Source organism: Fusarium phalaenopsidis (assembly GCF_050370095.1).
Source record: "Fusarium phalaenopsidis strain FUZ10S chromosome Unknown contig_32332, whole genome shotgun sequence".
NCBI lineage: Eukaryota > Fungi > Ascomycota > Sordariomycetes > Hypocreales > Nectriaceae > Fusarium > Fusarium phalaenopsidis.
In genome coordinates this window covers 2,405,756-2,422,291 of record NW_028145391.1, presented here as the reverse complement: position 1 = coordinate 2,422,291, position 16,536 = coordinate 2,405,756, and the positions used below count along the sequence as shown (strand labels likewise).

The 16,536-nt window shown below is 52.0% G+C and overlaps 5 protein-coding genes and 1 non-coding gene across 6 annotated transcripts; 2 read left to right on the top strand and 4 right to left on the bottom strand.

Moving 5' to 3' along the window:
• Nucleotides 1-747: 747 nt before the first annotated feature.
• On the top strand, nucleotides 748-1,734 carry LRP88_13739 (uncharacterized protein; the record flags this gene model as incomplete). The annotated part of the gene is made up of 1 exon (XM_083250096.1): nucleotides 748-1,734. One exon carries the CDS (start codon nucleotides 748-750, stop codon nucleotides 1,732-1,734), a length of 987 nt encoding a protein of 328 aa, XP_083094430.1.
• A 114-nt stretch (nucleotides 1,735-1,848) lies between these two features.
• LRP88_13738 (Nem1-Spo7 phosphatase regulatory subunit SPO7 domain-containing protein) lies at nucleotides 1,849-3,129 on the bottom strand (the record flags this gene model as incomplete). Its single annotated transcript, XM_083250095.1, has 1 exon — nucleotides 1,849-3,129. One exon carries the CDS (start codon nucleotides 3,127-3,129, stop codon nucleotides 1,849-1,851), a length of 1,281 nt encoding a protein of 426 aa, XP_083094429.1.
• A 1,094-nt stretch (nucleotides 3,130-4,223) lies between these two features.
• LRP88_13737 (Alpha/Beta hydrolase protein) lies at nucleotides 4,224-5,715 on the top strand (the record flags this gene model as incomplete). Its single annotated transcript, XM_083250094.1, has 2 exons — nucleotides 4,224-4,358; nucleotides 4,420-5,715. The coding sequence occupies 2 exons, from the start codon at nucleotides 4,224-4,226 to the stop codon at nucleotides 5,713-5,715; spliced, it is 1,431 nt and encodes a 476-aa protein (XP_083094428.1).
• A 544-nt stretch (nucleotides 5,716-6,259) lies between these two features.
• On the bottom strand, nucleotides 6,260-6,341 carry LRP88_13736. Its single transcript has one exon. It is a non-coding gene; the product is annotated as a tRNA-Gly (tRNA).
• Nucleotides 6,342-7,131: 790 nt separating this feature from the next.
• Nucleotides 7,132-11,044, bottom strand: LRP88_13735 (uncharacterized protein; the record flags this gene model as incomplete). Its single annotated transcript, XM_083250093.1, has 2 exons — nucleotides 7,132-10,642; nucleotides 10,701-11,044. The coding sequence occupies 2 exons, from the start codon at nucleotides 11,042-11,044 to the stop codon at nucleotides 7,132-7,134; spliced, it is 3,855 nt and encodes a 1,284-aa protein (XP_083094427.1).
• Nucleotides 11,045-12,012: 968 nt separating this feature from the next.
• Nucleotides 12,013-12,739, bottom strand: LRP88_13734 (uncharacterized protein; the record flags this gene model as incomplete). The annotated part of the gene is made up of 3 exons (XM_083250092.1): nucleotides 12,013-12,041; nucleotides 12,098-12,143; nucleotides 12,200-12,739. The coding sequence occupies 3 exons, from the start codon at nucleotides 12,737-12,739 to the stop codon at nucleotides 12,013-12,015; spliced, it is 615 nt and encodes a 204-aa protein (XP_083094426.1).
• Between the last annotated feature and the right edge of the window lie 3,797 nt (nucleotides 12,740-16,536).

Here is a 16,536-nt window from a genome sequence, read left to right as displayed (position 1 = left end):
TCCTCTTATCCGAGTACGCGGTTATTTATTCGGAAAGAAGATGCTTGCTTGGAGTTCGAGTCTTTCCCGAGTGTCTTGTCATGACTTCAGGAAGAACAATTAACCACTACCGGCGAAAATTACCCACCCCGACAATTTTGGTAGTTGGCTGTTGCTCTTCCATGGCAGAACGACATCTTATTGGTCCTTGAGGTTCGGGATCTGAGACGCTATTGGTGCTTCGGTCGTATATCTAGACTCCGGCAGTTGGTCTGGTCTCGGTGAGTCCGCCATGATAACGACGGCACGGATCTCACTGTAACAGAAATAAAGTTTGGGCAAGATAAGAGAAGTTATAAGCCCGTCACGTACTCTATAGTGCTCGGCCATGCCGTTATCAAGACGGCAGCGAGAAATTACAACACCATCTAGGGTATGTTGGTTCGGACCTACATCCGAAGGCTCAAAACGTAGTGTGCAGCTTGGCCCGGGTTGTGCTCCGACAAAGGTTTGGTTGTCAATCATCGTCAGTCAAGGAAAATTACACAGATAGAATTTCGTTTACATGAAGCAGATTCAGTTCGAGGTTGAGTGCTCTTCTTCCACCATATGGGCTGAAATGGACGACCAATAGGGCATCTGCCTAGCGGGGATCATGATCCTTTTCAACCACCTGCATCAAATCGCCTCAATTGGCAGATCAGATCTACAACTCAAAAACATTGCAATGTTGAACATTGAGATAATTACTCACAAACAGCTACTATCATGACTTCATTTCATCGTCTACCCACCGAGATAATCTGTTGCGTCTTAGAGTGCTGCACAAACCGAGCAGTAGCCAGCATTGCAGCGACATCGCACCACCTCTATGATATCGCCATACCGCTACTCTACAAGCGACAGGCAAAGCAGGGAAACCACGACATTACCTTCTGGGCTGCTGAGAATGGCCGTATCGGAACTCTGAAGCACATCGCCGAGTACATGACGGTCCGCGTCGTCGCCGCTGAGGAGTGGACGCACCGGGTATACGACACCTCTGGCGACTTTGACCCCCAGACGGATGCCGTGACCGGATGGTACTGGACGCCGTTGCACGTTGCTGCGGAGCATGGACAGGTCGATGCTGTCGAGTTCCTGCTGGATCACGGCGCCGATATCGATGCTCAGTCCCTGACACAGCGAGACCTCGGCCTTGGGATCGGTATAGATTCCTACAACATTGATTTCCAAGACCGTGGAATATTCGAGTTGCCGCCTCCCGTCTCGTTTTCGCCTCTCATTGCAGCCATTCACTGCCGGCAGAACGATGTGACCGAGCTGCTCCTCCGTCGCGGCGCCTCGATAGAGATCTGCGAGACGGCTAGTAAACGGCCCTGCGGCACCACAGCGCTGCATGTTGCTGTCATAAACGGGAACGTGGAGGCCATCAAGATGATCATAGAGGGGGGACACGCAGGGCCAAACGACCCAGACGCTGATGGATACCCACCGTTGCTCTGGGCAGCCCGATACTTGGGCATAAACAACGACGCCTCAGCTGCTTCTATGCAACCGCTGCTTGACCTCGGCGCTGATATCAATTATATCGCCCCCAGCGACTTCTACCCGGGATCCCGTCACTCGCTGGTGACTATCTTAACCAAGCGATGGAAACCATACACAGCCGAGGCACTCATCGCCCTAGGGGCGACACCTCTTAGTGACCAGAAGTCAAGGGAGATTGATAGGGTGACCGTGGCGCACTTCTGAGACTTCACCATAGAAACTCCCCACCAGATATTCGAATGCCATACATGCGTAGAGTAGTCGTAAACATATCATTTGCTAGTTATTAGAACCCCTTGTCCTACTTATCCGCGTCCCTCAACCATCGCGCTCTCTCGAACTAACAGTCGATCTCGACCCCGAGCTTCGCAGTTCCCTTCCGCCTTCTGGCCCTAAATCTGGAGTATGCGTTGCGCTGCTCTCTCGAGCCAGGGGCGATGGGAAATCCGGAGTGACGGATCGCGAGTCGCTTCCGGGTCGCTTTGGCTTGGAGCTTGTCGAGAGCCTCTTCCGGCGTCCAGAAATCGAGCCACTACTAGATCGACGGCTGACCTGGTGGTCTTCACCATCCAGAGTCGGCGTCTGGCTCCTGGTGGAGCTGGTCGAGGCACGACGAACACTGCTCCCCCGGCGCCTACGTTCCTTTTCGGTTACGTGATGGCGCGGGTGGTGAGCAGCCTTCTCAGGGTCCTGTCGTCGGAGTTGAGGCTGTCGCCATGGAAGCCACCATAACCACCCATATTGCTGCCTTGCTAGCTGGTGATCCCGTTCCTTGACCTTTTCGCGCAGCAATGCGCGCCGCTCATTCTCCTTCTCCCAATACTCGGTTCGGTATAGCTCCCAGTTCTCTCTAAAGGTAGCTGAGAAGGGTTTAGCAAGGAGTAGCAGTTTGACGTAGTCGCCGCCTGGCGCGAGGTCCTCTTCATGGCCACCCCGCTCCTCATCTTCGTGGGGGAGTATCAATGTAGGATGGTTATCGTTCGAGATCTGAAGCTCCCTTTCGACCTCGCGCAAGAGGCTGGGCTCGACGTATCGGTAGGATGAGCTGGCGGTATGCGAGAAGAGGCCGTAAGTCAAGAAAAAGCCAAGGGTCGAGAGCGCCTCAGCCCACCACGGTCGCCGTATTATGACGAGCTTGCAGTTAAAGCCGCGCAGGCCTCTGTTGGAGACGGCAAACCAGCGTCGCGGCCACCTGATACCGCGCTCCCAGATCCCAGTTGCCCACACAAGAATCGCAGTGATGATGCCACCCATAAAACACACCTTCTCGGCACCCTCTACGGCCCAGTAGATAGAGCCACCGACGCCCCTACCGTCTTCTCGGGGGGCAAAGAAGAGAGCATATCCAAACATGGCGATCCAGATTGTCAGGAGCGCAAGGAAGAAGGTATGGTGACGCTTCCTGGCGCGCAGCTCAAGAAACTGGGCACGTAGCGACGCCTCGAGAATCAACAGATTCAGGTAAATCATGGAAGGCGAACTCGGAGTATGGATAAGAGGGTCACCCTGCTTGCCCAAGGAACTTGAGCCAGCAACCTCCTTGACGCCCTGGCTAGGGGCCGAGGCGCCCTTGACGATGGAGTCGACGTCGTCGGCCATGTCGCAATGGGGGAATCCAGAGGTTTAGTCGGCCGAGTCGGTCCCAAGAGGCTGAAGAGCAGCCGATTAGGGAGAGCACAAGGCCATGCACTGCAGAGGAGCCAAGGTGCGAGGCGAAGGGAGGGGGATCGATGGGCGGTCAAGTTCGGGTCCGATAAGCGACGGGAAGGAAGAACGGGAGAAGGGGATTCGTCGCTTCGAGGGTGATTAATCGGACTTGGAGCCGCTGACGGCTCAGGGTAGCGCAAAACGTGGGCGATGCGAGAGGTGGTTGTGGTGGTGGTGGTTGATGTTAGTTTTACTGGTGACTTTTTCTGGGGAACGTGGCGGGTGGTGGAACGTTTCTCGGTGGGTGGTCCATCGTCATCACAAGCCAAAAAGAACAGGGAGCTCCCCTCTAGGCTAGCGGCTTTTTGCTCTGCGGTGCAGGGCAGAAGGCCTTGAAGAACTTGAAAGCCCCAAGCTCGGCCTGTCGGTACTTGTATGGGGTACCTGATGGGCTAGGGTGATCCAAGCGCCAATTGCAGTGGATTCTCCCAACACGTTGGGGAAACATCGTTGGTGCAGCCGGTACCCAGTACAAGGCAAGGCCAAGGCAAGAGCGGCAGAAACCGATATATCCCGCCTCCCGTCTTCCAGGTTCCCACTAACAAGGCTCCTTGACGTTCTCTACTATTTTTTACTTGCCTCAACAACTCCTTGACCTCGGGGGCGAGCCCTTTTACACTCTTTTCTCTGCCTCATCTCATAATCTGCTTCCAATCCATTGCTGCGGACTTGGCAATGGGTATCCCCGTCTCGTCCATTCCGCAGCGGACTTCATCCCATTAATCATTAACACAGCCGCCGGCCGTCGGCATCGGGACCATCCAAAAGCCGATCTCTGCGTTAACTCCGGTTCTCGACTTGCGTCACGGTCGAGGCGTCATCAATTGATTGGGGCTCCCTTTTTTTGTCGTTTTGGCTGCCTGGGCCTTCATAAAGAGGCCAGGGCCCCGGCTTTGTCGCCCATGCTCAAGATTCAACCGACTTTCGCGGCGTTGCAACTATCGCGTCTTACTCTCGCCGCTTCGCTACCCGCTGCCTCTTGCAAGATGTCTACCGCAGACGGTGCCGTGCGACCCCCCCGGGCCGCTGATGCCCCTGAGGAATTTAAACATCAACCTGAACTTAAGCCTTCTTCTGCTTTTCTGTTCCCACTTGGTTACAAAGACGCTGCATACCAATGGGTAAGTCTAAGTCGGCGCAATATCAGAGCGCAGTCGGGAATAGCACTAACAAAATGTCTAGTGGACGAGTCTTGCCCCTCAGGCTGTTGAGCGCAACCTTTTGAAGCTCATGCCTCACCTGAAGGAGGCCAACGACAGCATCACAAATATCGATACCCCAGACCGCCCCGATCCATATGGCACCCGAGTATGGAGACGGACAATGGTCCACCTGTCCGGCAAAAATCGCGCCCTCAATGAAGTTACGGTCGAACGGGTCGGGGAGGAGACGGAAGATGCTCTTGTCATGATCCACGGATATGGCGCCGGTCTCGGCTTCTTCTACAAGAACTTCGAACCCCTTTCGCGCATGAGGGGACTGAAGCTGTATGCGCTGGACATGCTCGGCATGGGTAACTCGACTCGGCCGCCATTCAAGATTCACGCCAAGAAGAAGGAGGACCAAGTTCTTGAAGCCGAGAGCTGGTTTATCGATGCTTTGGAAGAATGGCGAAAGGCCAGGAAGCTGGAGCAATTCACCCTGCTAGGTCATTCTCTGGGTGGCTATCTTGCTGTTTCCTACGCCATCAAGTATCCTGGGCGCCTCAAGAAGCTTATTCTGGCCTCGCCAGTCGGTGTGCCGGAGGACCCTTACGCTGTCAACGCCTCCATGCCTGATCCCAACTCTTCCTCGCTGGCGAACGAATTTACAGAGGACCAGCAGAGTACCACCGACGATGCCGGTACGCTCTCCAAGCACAAGCCTGCCTCCAATGTTTTGAGACGCCCTCTGCCTGGCTGGTTCGTCTGGCTTTGGGACCAGAACATTTCGCCCTTCAGCATTGTTCGCATGAGTGGCCCTCTTGGCCCCCGATTCGTCTCGGGCTGGAGTTATCGGAGATTCAACCATCTGCCGCAGCTCGAGTCCCAGGCTCTCCACGACTACTCATTCTCCATCTTCAAGCAAAAGGGTAGTGGCGAGTACGCACTGGCATATATCCTCGCCCCTGGCGCATATGCTCGTCGTCCGGTTATCAACCGTATCCAAGAGGTTGGCCGACAACTGATTCCCCAACCCGACGGCGCCCCACCAAAGAGGGAAACAGGTCTCCCCATCGTTTTCATGTACGGTGAAAATGATTGGATGGATGTGGCTGGCGGTCTAGCAGCACAGGAGAAGCTCAATAACAGAAGACTCAAGGCACTGCTCCACGGAACAGACGAGGAGAAGCGCAATGAGAACGGCACAACAAAGGTCCTCCTGATTCCCAAGGCTGGCCACCACCTGTACTTGGATAACCCAGATGAGTTTAACGACATGATACGCAAGGAGCTTGAAGAGACGAGGGCAGACGAGCGACGAAAACGTGGATTATAGACGACATAACTCTAAATCTGCTATGAGCATCAAAATAGAAGGACAAGGGAAGGCTTCATTGGATCGGCGTTGAAATGGGACTTGCTTGACCAAGGCTAGCGCCAGGGAGACTTGCACGCGGCGCCTTGATGTGCGCGTCGAGAGAGACCCAGACCGTAACGACATGCCGGTTTGCTGAGCCGCTTTGGAGGGGCGTTTTCTGACTTGTGCTGCGGCATCATTAGATTTGGATACAGACATACACGGCCTAGCATGGCTATTATAAAAGTGTTAGACAGCGGTATAAAGATTCATTCTCTGTAATACAATTAAAATTCTACTCTAAACTGCATTGATTTGGGTCTGCTGCCATGATGTGAGCTGGGTCACTGCCATTGGGTGATGCTTTGAAAGCTGCACGTGATCTCGACAAATAGAGAATGGGTGGTCATGGGCACACGAGCCCACCACAACACCCATCATGTCAAAACAAGCCTCTATAATGTTCAAAAAGAAACAGACATCTTTGATTGTTAGGAGAATGTGCAAAAAAGGCAAAAATCAATGCGTAATCTGGGAATCGAACCCAGGGCTCCCCGACGTTACTCGAATGGCAACGGAGAATTTTACCACTAAACCAATTACGCCTTTCTTATCACGTGATAACTACGGGAAACATTGGAGACTAAGTAGTCTAGAGGGATAACCTGAGGTCTACTCTAACCCATGGCCAACATAGGTGAATCCCATCATTCGCATTTTCCCAGGCTTCGGATAGTTGGGCTCTCCTTTTCACTTTAAACGAATTAAAGCCGCAAAAAACGCGTTCTATAATCCTCTGAGATCTTCTCCTTAGCCTAATGCAGGCACAATGAGGCGTCGGGACGGCCCGAGAAGCCAAATTCATGCTGCCTTGGCCGTCTTGGGGGTCTAATCTAATCAGTTCCTAATCACAGGGTGCTAGTACTCCTTGACTGGACTGCATTAAGTCTTGGACTATAATTTCGAGCCCTATGATGATTGTAGTCTCAGACAGAGCGTCCAAGGCTGTGCTTTACGTGGTCCCGTAGATCGGCTTCATACCTAAGTGCCTATCTTGGATCTCACCAGCAGGACAGCAAGAGCTATGACAATGATATGATTCAACATCGTAGTTATACGTGTATTCATAAAGTCTAATAAGCAAAAAATTGAAATCTCTCCCCAGCTCCATTGCTCGTTTTTCTATCGAGACCAAAATGCCCCCTTCTTGAGCCAGGGTATTTGTTGCCGTTCATTCTGTCAGGGAAACTGCATCTTGCCTGCAAGGTGCCTTTGTGACGCTGCTCCGAGCCACAGAAAACCTTCTTCCAGAGACGCCGCGCAAAAGAGTAACAAAGGCCTGGCCGTAAAAAAAAAAAAATCGTTGTACATTTCCTCCTCGTCTTGTCTTGTGTTTTACAGATTGATCAGGTCCACCTCTGAAAAGTCGGGTGGTGCCCTGCCGTAAACGACGCGGACCTTGCTGTCGAGAGCTGTGCCCTCGTTGCTGATCCAGATGTTCTCGCTGTATTCTTGTGTTCGTCGAATCTCGTCATCGCTGACGCCTAAATCATCACGAGGGAGCCACACGGTAGGCCGGCGTGCTCGAAGTGCCTCGTGTTGGAACGCGTGTCGAACGAGGGCATCTCTCTCATCTGGAGTGAGATCCTCGATTTCGTCGTGAATTCCCCCGAAAAGTGCCTCTCCAATAGCTCGCTGGGCCTCGACATCCTTCTCGCGATGCTGTCGCCGGTATTCCGAGGCCTTCTTATTCTTGTCCCTCGACTTGCCCACCGCTGCCAGCTTGCGAATCTGGTTTCCTCCGTCCCTGGCCCAAGTGCCGACCTGCTTCACTGGGCGACGAATGCTACCGAACTTGCGCATCTCAATGTCTTGAGCAGTTTCTGGCTGGTGTGTCTTCTCTTGCTCATCTTCAGTTTCCTCTGGTAGCTCATCCTCCTCAAGAAGACCGAGTCGGCGATCCTGAGCTCTCTGAAACGCTTCATCACGCAGCACCGCCTCGTCTTCGAATGTGATTGGCAGGTAACGGAAAAGTGGCGAGAAAGAGTAGTTGAGGAGCACCTGGTAGAGGATAGTAAGGATGAGCACAACAATCATGACGATTCCGTGGGCTGTGCATGCAGATTTGCCCTTTTCATCCTTGGTAATGAAGAACAGACCCGCGATGCAGAGCTCCATGAAGTAGATGCCGGTAAAAGTCTGGTTGATAGCACGAGGATACAAGACACCACCGGTATCATGCTCAAACCGAGTGACATAGAGCATCGCGTATCGCTGGGCGAACCATAAGAGCCCAAAGGTGATGATAGCAAAGATGGAAATGAGTGGCGCGATCACGCAGTAAATCAGCGCGATACAGGCAAAGTTGGTGTAGATGGGGAAGAAGGCGCCCCATTTGACCTGGTTGAGCTTGGTGTTTCGTGACCACTTGTTACGTGCAGTGCTGTCGAGAATCCTGGCAATGACGTACCACATGACCAGCGTTCCGATCTGGAGGAGGGTTCCAGAACTTGTCGACATGGCCTGCAAGATCATGTACGAGAAGAAGTAGTTGGAAGCGCTGGGTAGGTTCGTCGCGAGAAGATCAAGGACAGCCTTGGCAGTTTGTAACTGCTTCACGTTGTTGACAAGCTCGTCAATAGACGCCGCGAAGAAAGATGCGATGGAAACGATGAGGAACACCTGGATGAACAAGAAGACAAAGTAGAAGACCTGGACAAACTCGACCTTTTGCGATCCAGTCTTGGCTCCCTTGAAACTGGCCAGAAAGTCGAGGATGATGGGAATGAGGAAGAGCAGCAGACCGAGCACCACAGCGGGCAAGACACCAGCCACAGCCTTGGCGATGTTGTGTACAGTCGGGTTGTCCTTGAGAAAGTGAAGCCACTCATTATCCTGAATGAGCTGGTCTAGTTGACTCAATGCCGCCGTCCAAGCAACAGGGATTGCCCACAGAAAGATCATGGCGGCAACGATAACAAAGACGAGGGCTGATCGAATCCACTCATGCCACCAACTGAAAGCCATGTTGTCCCAGACAACGTCCTTGGGAGAAATCTCGTTCATTCTTGGGGCCATCTGCTTGGGAACGTGGTGGATGACGCTCTGGCAAGCCATGTGGGCGGCAACTTGGTGGTTGAACTGGATAAAGGCCGAGTTCATCAGGGGGAACCGTTCAGGGTGCTTCTGATCTTCCTCGATCTCCAAGTTGAGACGAGCAAGCTCCTCTCGGCACCAATAAATTGTATCGACCTTTTTGGTGACAAAAGGCACTCCAAAGAGCCATGTGACGCCGAAGAGGGGGAGACGATGCGACGGGCGATTCTTCTTCTTAAGATACTTCTCCCACTCCGCAGGCTGGTCTTGTTCCTCGGTGTAATCAGGGTTGTATGCCAAGGGATACTCGATGGGTTCCTCCTCGACCTCGGGCTTGACGAATGGGAGTGAGTACTTGATCGTCTGCCACAGAGTCTTCTTGTTGTCCTCCTTCAGTTGCTTGTATGCCGCAGCTGCAGCTCCCTGGGGGACAGGAGATGTGTAGGCACCAGGAGGAGGCTTCCAGAACTGCCACCACTTGGAATCCTTGGTGGTATAGATGTCCTCCGGGTTCTCGAGTTTCCGTACAGTGTTTCCTCCAAGGCCGATAGGCTCGCGCGAAGGCTTTGGGTTGATCTCAGCTGTGCTTTCGACCGACATTCTGTAAGTGTTTCGAGAGTGGTTGTTCTGGCGGAGCGTCTCCGAGGCCGAGATACGGTTGTCATCTTCATCAACCGAGGGGCGAATTCGATATCGATCAGAGCTTCGAGAGGGGGCACGGTTATCATTGGTCTGTGACAGACCCATGAAGCCATTAGTTGTCTCCAAAGTATCTTCCACGTTGTTGCCGGCCTTAGAAACAACGCCCATGATGCCGTGGCCAACCTTGGAGAGGGGATCGCCCAGGAGCGGAACCTTGAAGCCCTTGGATGAGGCCTTGTCTTCCTCTTCGGTGTTGTTGGCTGATGCTTGGTTGAGAATCTCGTATCGAGATTCACGAACTCCGGCGTCGATAGTATGAGGAACCTCGTGCTTGTCTCCAGCGGTCATGCCTTCAGCGCTCATCGCAATTCTTTGGGCTTCAGCATCCTCGCGCGCGTTACGTTCGGCCCTTTCTTTCTTGCTCATTGCCCCAAGCTTCATCTCCTTGCGTTCCTTCTTTTCCTGCGCCTTTTGCTGCTTCAACTGCGCCTTTTTCGCGGACTTGATGAGATCCGTCTCTGCTTGCTCGAGCATGAGGTGAACCTTATTCCGTTCCTTAATCTTGTCCAGCAGCGTCGACAAGTCTCGGTTAATCCAGACGTTTCGAATGCCTCCGGGGAAGACATCAAAGAGGCCCATCAGAGCCTCTTCGCTGAGCCATTTTCCGGGGATAGAGTTGACAAGAACCGTGGTGGCGGAAGCCCTAAGTCGGTGCTCGGCGCTGGTGAGATAATCTTGGCGTACTTTGATGTAGACTCGAAGCTCGAAGAAGAAGACCCAGCAAACCCAAATGACGACGAGAATGGCCATAAGCAAGTGGGCGCCATATCTGCTCGTATTCTTACTACTGACATTGCCCCATGCAAGTGTGTCCAGGCCCGTCGGTATGGTTTCGTTTCTACTGGCGTCGTCGTCCTTGATGTCAATGTTCTTGCCCCTTCCGCCGACGTAGTTGAGGGGAATCAGGATGGGCATGACAATGCCACAGATGGGGATGAAGATGATGAGGAGTGTCTTGAGGTAGCGAAGAAAAAAGTAGGCGTCGAGTCCACACTTTTCAATAACTTCGCGGTCGCTGTAGTGCCATAGGGTTTTGAGCATGCCTACTACCGTTCGTGGAGGTGGTTCGGTTCGTTCGCGTTCGGGCACTAGATATGTCTTTGGCTTGCTGCAAGAAGGTTAGTGGGTGAGGGTATCGCATTGGGTATATGGAGTCCAAAGCTTACAAAATTCGGGCCAGCTTGTTACGCAGGAATAAGAATAGCAAGATCTGAACTGCAAAGACGACCATGGCAACAGCGACCGCAGTAAGGAAGCTGACGATGCCGATGCCCTTGTCTTTGTCCGCGGCACTGGTTTGCGATGGAGTGGTATCTATGCCTCCTGAAGATGTCTTGGTAGCTCCGGTTGAGAGAGTTTCTGAGCTGCTGAGAGTCTCCGAGGCCGACAGGGCGGAGGAAGCTATTGTGCTAGCAATGGAGCTGGCGAGGGAGCTGACAATCGAATCGGTCCCGGTGGCCGACGCCGTGTCGGTCACCGAGTCCGCGGTGTCTGTCGCTGTGGAAGACATGTTGGATGAGGAGGAGAGAGTTGATGGAAGTGAAACGTGGAGGAGAGGTTATTGTGCCCCAGCAGGGGGAGGGAGCCGAAAGTATGTTCCCCAATGTGTGTTGTAATGGATTCCGCAGAAAATCAGAGGTGTTGTTGCAAGTGAAGGGCTTTCGCAGCCAGCAACGCGAATAACTAACAGAAACAAATTAAACGATAAAGGGTCTCAAAAGAGGTCATGAGAAGAGAAAAGAGTAGGCGATTAGAGGGTTTGGTTTCCAAGATATTGGTGTTTGGCCTGCCGCCTTCGGTCGCGTCATGATTGGAGACCCCTGCCCTCTTGGGGTCCATTGTGGGACCGTCCATTCCAAGTTGGGGAAAGCGCAGAGTCTGATTGGCGGAGTGTGATGGCAGTGATGCTGTCCCCACCGAACTGGCTGCGCTGGCCGACGGGCCAACTCCCCCGCCGAGGAAGGCCCTGAGAGTGGGAGGCAGCAAAAACTGGGCACGCCGTGCGGTGTAACGCTGTAATGGGGGCCGTATGACATCAGAGGCTTCATTGGCCACCCTCCAGCGATGAAACAGGCCCCTGTGCCTGGAATTTTCGTGTGCGTCGTATCTTGGTTGGTTGTTGCGTATTTTGAGCGCTTGTTGGTGAAGCGCCGTTGAAGTCTTTGGGCGCCTAAGAAATGGATTAGAATAGAAACATTCATATCAAAGGCTTGCCGCCACGAGCGTTGCGTGGCTTGCTTTTTTTGTTCTTTTTTAGTTCATCCTTTGTATAATTTTGATTGCTCTCCTCGTCTTTGTAGCTCGTTTCGAATTGATCAACATTCTCGGCTGGGGCCGGGCACATGGACCATCCATCACTCAACAATCTCCAAACAACATGGGTCGATCTGCAATCAAGGACACGCTTCAAGCAGGGAAATGTGGCACGTTTAATCGTTTCAATCATGTTTAGCTCGCTGTCAAATCCATCATTCATCATTACACAGCACACTTCTTGTGCTTCTGCCCTATTTCTTGCAGTGGTCTTTACCTGGGCAATAGGCGAGGGGATCGCCTCCAATACCTAGGAAACCACCACAATCGCCATCCTTGTGAACGATTCCGATAGACTGCGTTATTATTGTTAGCGTACTCTATTTGACGATAATAGTAAAGAACTACTTACCTCTCCCTTAAAGTTGTAGTAATAATGACGGTTCTGGTGACTGCAAGCCAAAGGCGCAGTATCGCAGTTGGGCAGCGTGAATCGAAAGTAGGCATCCAAAATGGCCTGCATCGGTGCGCGACTGGGAATAGCATTCGTCCATCCCTCCCATTGCGCTTCAAAGACGCCCTTATAGGATCTCTCGCCGCCGCCGTCCTTGGTGATCTGCTCCTGACCCGCAGCGATGATATCGTCGACGTATTCGCTCGGCCACCACTTCTCCTCGGGGCACCACAGACCCGTATAGTGCTGCATACCCATGACGCAGGCGATGTTTTCGTCTCCGGCGAAATATGGGACGTACCAGTAGGTGCCCTTTCCGATGGTTGACACCCAACAGTACTTGGGGGTGTCGCCGCGCTTGGTGACATTTCCATCGTTGTGGACAATGCCTGGGGTTCCGACTCTGTAGTTGGGTGGGAGACCTCTTATGGCCATTGCTGAGAGGCACGATGGAAAGAAGCCGAGAACGGCATAGGTAATGACCAGAGCCAAGCGCATGTTGAGATTTGGTAGAGTTGGGCTGATGGTGTGCAGGATGAAAAGGAGAGCCTGTGAAAGGGCTGTGACTGAATGAATGAGTCTGATGAGTCCTATTATCCCGTCCCTGGCATGATGGCATATCGAGGTTTTATAGATGATCACATTTGTGCCGAGCAACAACACAGTGAGGCACTGTTGGTATCATGTTAAGATATCACTGCCCAGCAACGGCGCCTATAAGTGGCTGTGAAGCCCCAGCAAGAGTATTTTTATTAGTTACAAGGGCATCGCTCCTGTTGGTGAGTATCGGCTAGAATTGGTCCCCGAATGTGATTCCCTTCATGCTGCCCCCCTGAAGGATGCACGCTTAGCCGGGCTGAGGTCCTGTTAACGTTCCCTTGCTAAGAGTGCCATAAAAGTAACAGATGGTAAATATTTAGCTGGTTGAGGTCGTCAACTTGACTGGATGGATTGAAGTTGCCAAGTCGCCAAGTCGCCGAATCCTTCAACTGGCTAGGGTAGCAATGCAGCCCACTAAAGATAGGAGCAGGATACATGACAAGCGAAGTTCTAGGGGCTTAGGCGTGGAATGCCATGTAGACGGCTGGCATCCAATTATGAGTTGCCAGCTAGAACAAAAGGTCAAGGCCTCGTGGCGCAGCCAAGTTCAAGGCATCCTCCACCGCCAAATCAGGAGGCCATTGCGGAGGATGAGGTTGAGGTCCTGCCTCCCACATCGATCGTGCATACGCCAACGGATAAGTAAAGACTAACCCTTGTAGAGAGAACATGACCATATGCAAGAATGTATTTCCTATCTCTTAAATTAATGCCAAACCTGGATGGGGTTGAGATGCGATGATCAGAATGCCGGCCGCTGTCATATCGAAGTTCAAACGCTTTACCGGCATGGTTACCCCGACGCACCCAGAAAAGAATATTATCAAGACATTAACTCGTAGCAAGGCCCAAACTTAAAAGGCGCCTGATCGATTTAATTAGATGACATACAGAACTTTAACGCCCCAATCTCTTATCATCGTTATCACTCAAACTATAGGTTAAGGGGGGCGAATGGACTGAAATTTGTTGTTCCACGCAGCGGCTATTACTATGGCATAGTAAGTATAAGCTAGCAGTTCATTTATAATTGATAAGTATAGGGGTGGTACATACTTTGGGCCATGAGGTCATGAAACCGAGAAATTGGGTTGTCCCCCTGAAAACCTGTTGTAGTTCTGGATATACCCTAGGCATAGGGCGACCTGACGTACCATCCTCAGTCTGTGCCTTGAATAACTGAGTAACAATGAACTCTCTCATGACCTTTGCACTAAAGAACAATCGTTAACTCGGAAAAAAGGGCCCCTGTAGTCTTAATTGTGGTGGCCTTTGTTTAAAATGAGTGTTCACCAGTGTCCCGTGTTCTCATTCCTTTTCTGGAATTCTTCACAAGACCTAAATTGCACCCTTGAACTTAAATCAGTGCTGTTCTATCCAACTACAGACAAAACAGAGTATGTCAAGACTTCTCTTTGGCTCGGGTGCCATGGCTGAGTACAGTGTTCACAAATGTTCAAGTTCCTGGCCATGTACAAAAAGACAAGAGTTTGACCACACCACAGAACCTCAACATGCTCATCTAGATTCTACTCATCGTAAAACCCGCCCACCGATTCCACCATGTCTTCAGACGAGACGAGTGAAACCACCCCTGCGTCCTCTAGGGAGGAGGACCAGATCAATGAGTCGTACTGGCCGGTCCTTCGGAAAATTTTTGAAAGGGATCCCTCAGGGATGGATCGGTTGAACCTAGAATGCATGATCTGCGATTTGTCCATGTCAGTCAAGGCCGATGAACAGGGTGAAAACAACAATGGACTTGGTCATAGAGCAGTGATTCTCCCCTGTGGCCACCTAGTCGGCACCAGTTGCATGCACAAGTTCAATATGTACCATCGAAAAAAGGGCCTTCGCTTCACTTGACCTCTCAAATGCGAGCCGCTCCATCGCCCCGAGTGCGGATGCTTCCTCTTTTGCTGGAACATGCCCGACAGGGTGGAAGACTTTGACGCCAAACCGTTTACCAGGGCCGAAGGTATGCCAGTGACGCCCAAATGCACTGACTGCACCTTGAAGGATGTGGGACGGTGCTTGACAACCCTCACTAGTACCTTTGAGCCTGAATTTCGGGGGGAGCTGAAATCATTTGAAGTCGTCTATCATGTCCAAGTCCTAGATTTCATCTGGGGAAGGTTGGTGGGTGACGAGCGCGAGTGTGTCGAGATACCCCTACCGGATTCCATGCACGACATCTGCCGAAACATAGAGGCCAGACTAGTCGTTCTCTGCAACCTTCCTGGCCAACTCGTGAAAGATGGAGACGTGAAGATTCGCTTGTTTAGGTACAGCGGCCCCCTGGACATGGATAGGCGATCTGTACGTCAGATAACCCAGCCCATCACTGTCCCCGCGACAGACGGCGAGTGATCAGACAACTGACGAGACAAGGCAGAGAATGTGAGCTACTGAAGACAAGAACACATGAAAAAGATAGTACAGTTTCCACATGTGTGTTAATATCAGCTTATTTACTATATAGACTGAGATGTGATACGCATGTCCTCAAGTTTCAGTCATGTGCTGGGACACTGAACGTTTTTAAAGGAAGCTGAACACGGTTGAATAACTCGAGAATACGACCCATCAAGCCACGTAAGTAGATGAACCTACAAATTCATAGATTAAAGGCTTCCCATTCTTCTATATATAGACCTTGACTCTTCGGTTTACCCCTGGCTTTCCCCCCTTCCCCCTCACATCCACTCACGCAGACACTTCGACATCTGCCGACTCATACACTTTCTACTGAAAGTCGTCTTGACACCTACAAGTCTCGAGGCTCACCCTTTCCCCCCCCACCAATCTTTGGATACTTCCTCATCTTGACCAACAACGTTGGCTAGATACGACCCATCTTCCCCAGGAAAGCTCTCCGTGGTTTCCATTATGTCCCAGGAATCCAGCAAGGTAAGTGATAGCTTTTGGCCATCACTAAAGAAGAAGTTAGAAGAAGACAGTAACAACTTTGGCAGGCTCGATATATCGTGCCAGATCTGCTTCGAGTCGACAACAGTTGGCGGGCAGCCATATAGTAATCTCGGCTCCCAACGGGACCACAGGGCATCTATCTTGGCCTGCGGACACATCTTTGGGGACAATTGCATTGCCAAGTACCTCAGGGAGTGTGAGCAGGAGGAGCGCGATCCCAATTCTCCTACGTGCCGAGCCAATCTCCAGCACGCGGAATGTTGCCATGCCTACTTGGGCGCCCCCGTGCCCAATTGCCCGACCCAGTTATCTACTATTCTGCCTACCCTCTCAGAAGGCGGCAATATTGCAGAGGTCTGCTGTATGTGCGAGCTGGCCGAGGTTGTCGAATGTCTGATCCACGAGATCATATTGACTACTCCAGCGCCTGCCGATCATTTCATCTGCGCCACTGCACACTTGCCGGGTGAGAAATTTTGGGTGAAGCCCTTTGAGAGTGGAATCCCCAAAGGATCTGAAGCTGAGTGGGAGATCCAAATGTCTGAGGCGCTCCAGGAGTTGCTCAACGAGTCGGAGGGGCGGCTGAGGCAGAAGCATATCCATGCATGGAGCACGGGTAACCTCGCAGGGTTGAAGTTGGAGCTTCACTTCTATACGGATGAGGGAGCATGAAGAGAGCTAGGTGAAGAAAGAACAGGAGATAGTTGGGCTGTTTAGGGGACATGTCGAGTTAACCAGACCACCCTTAGGACAATAGATAGCCA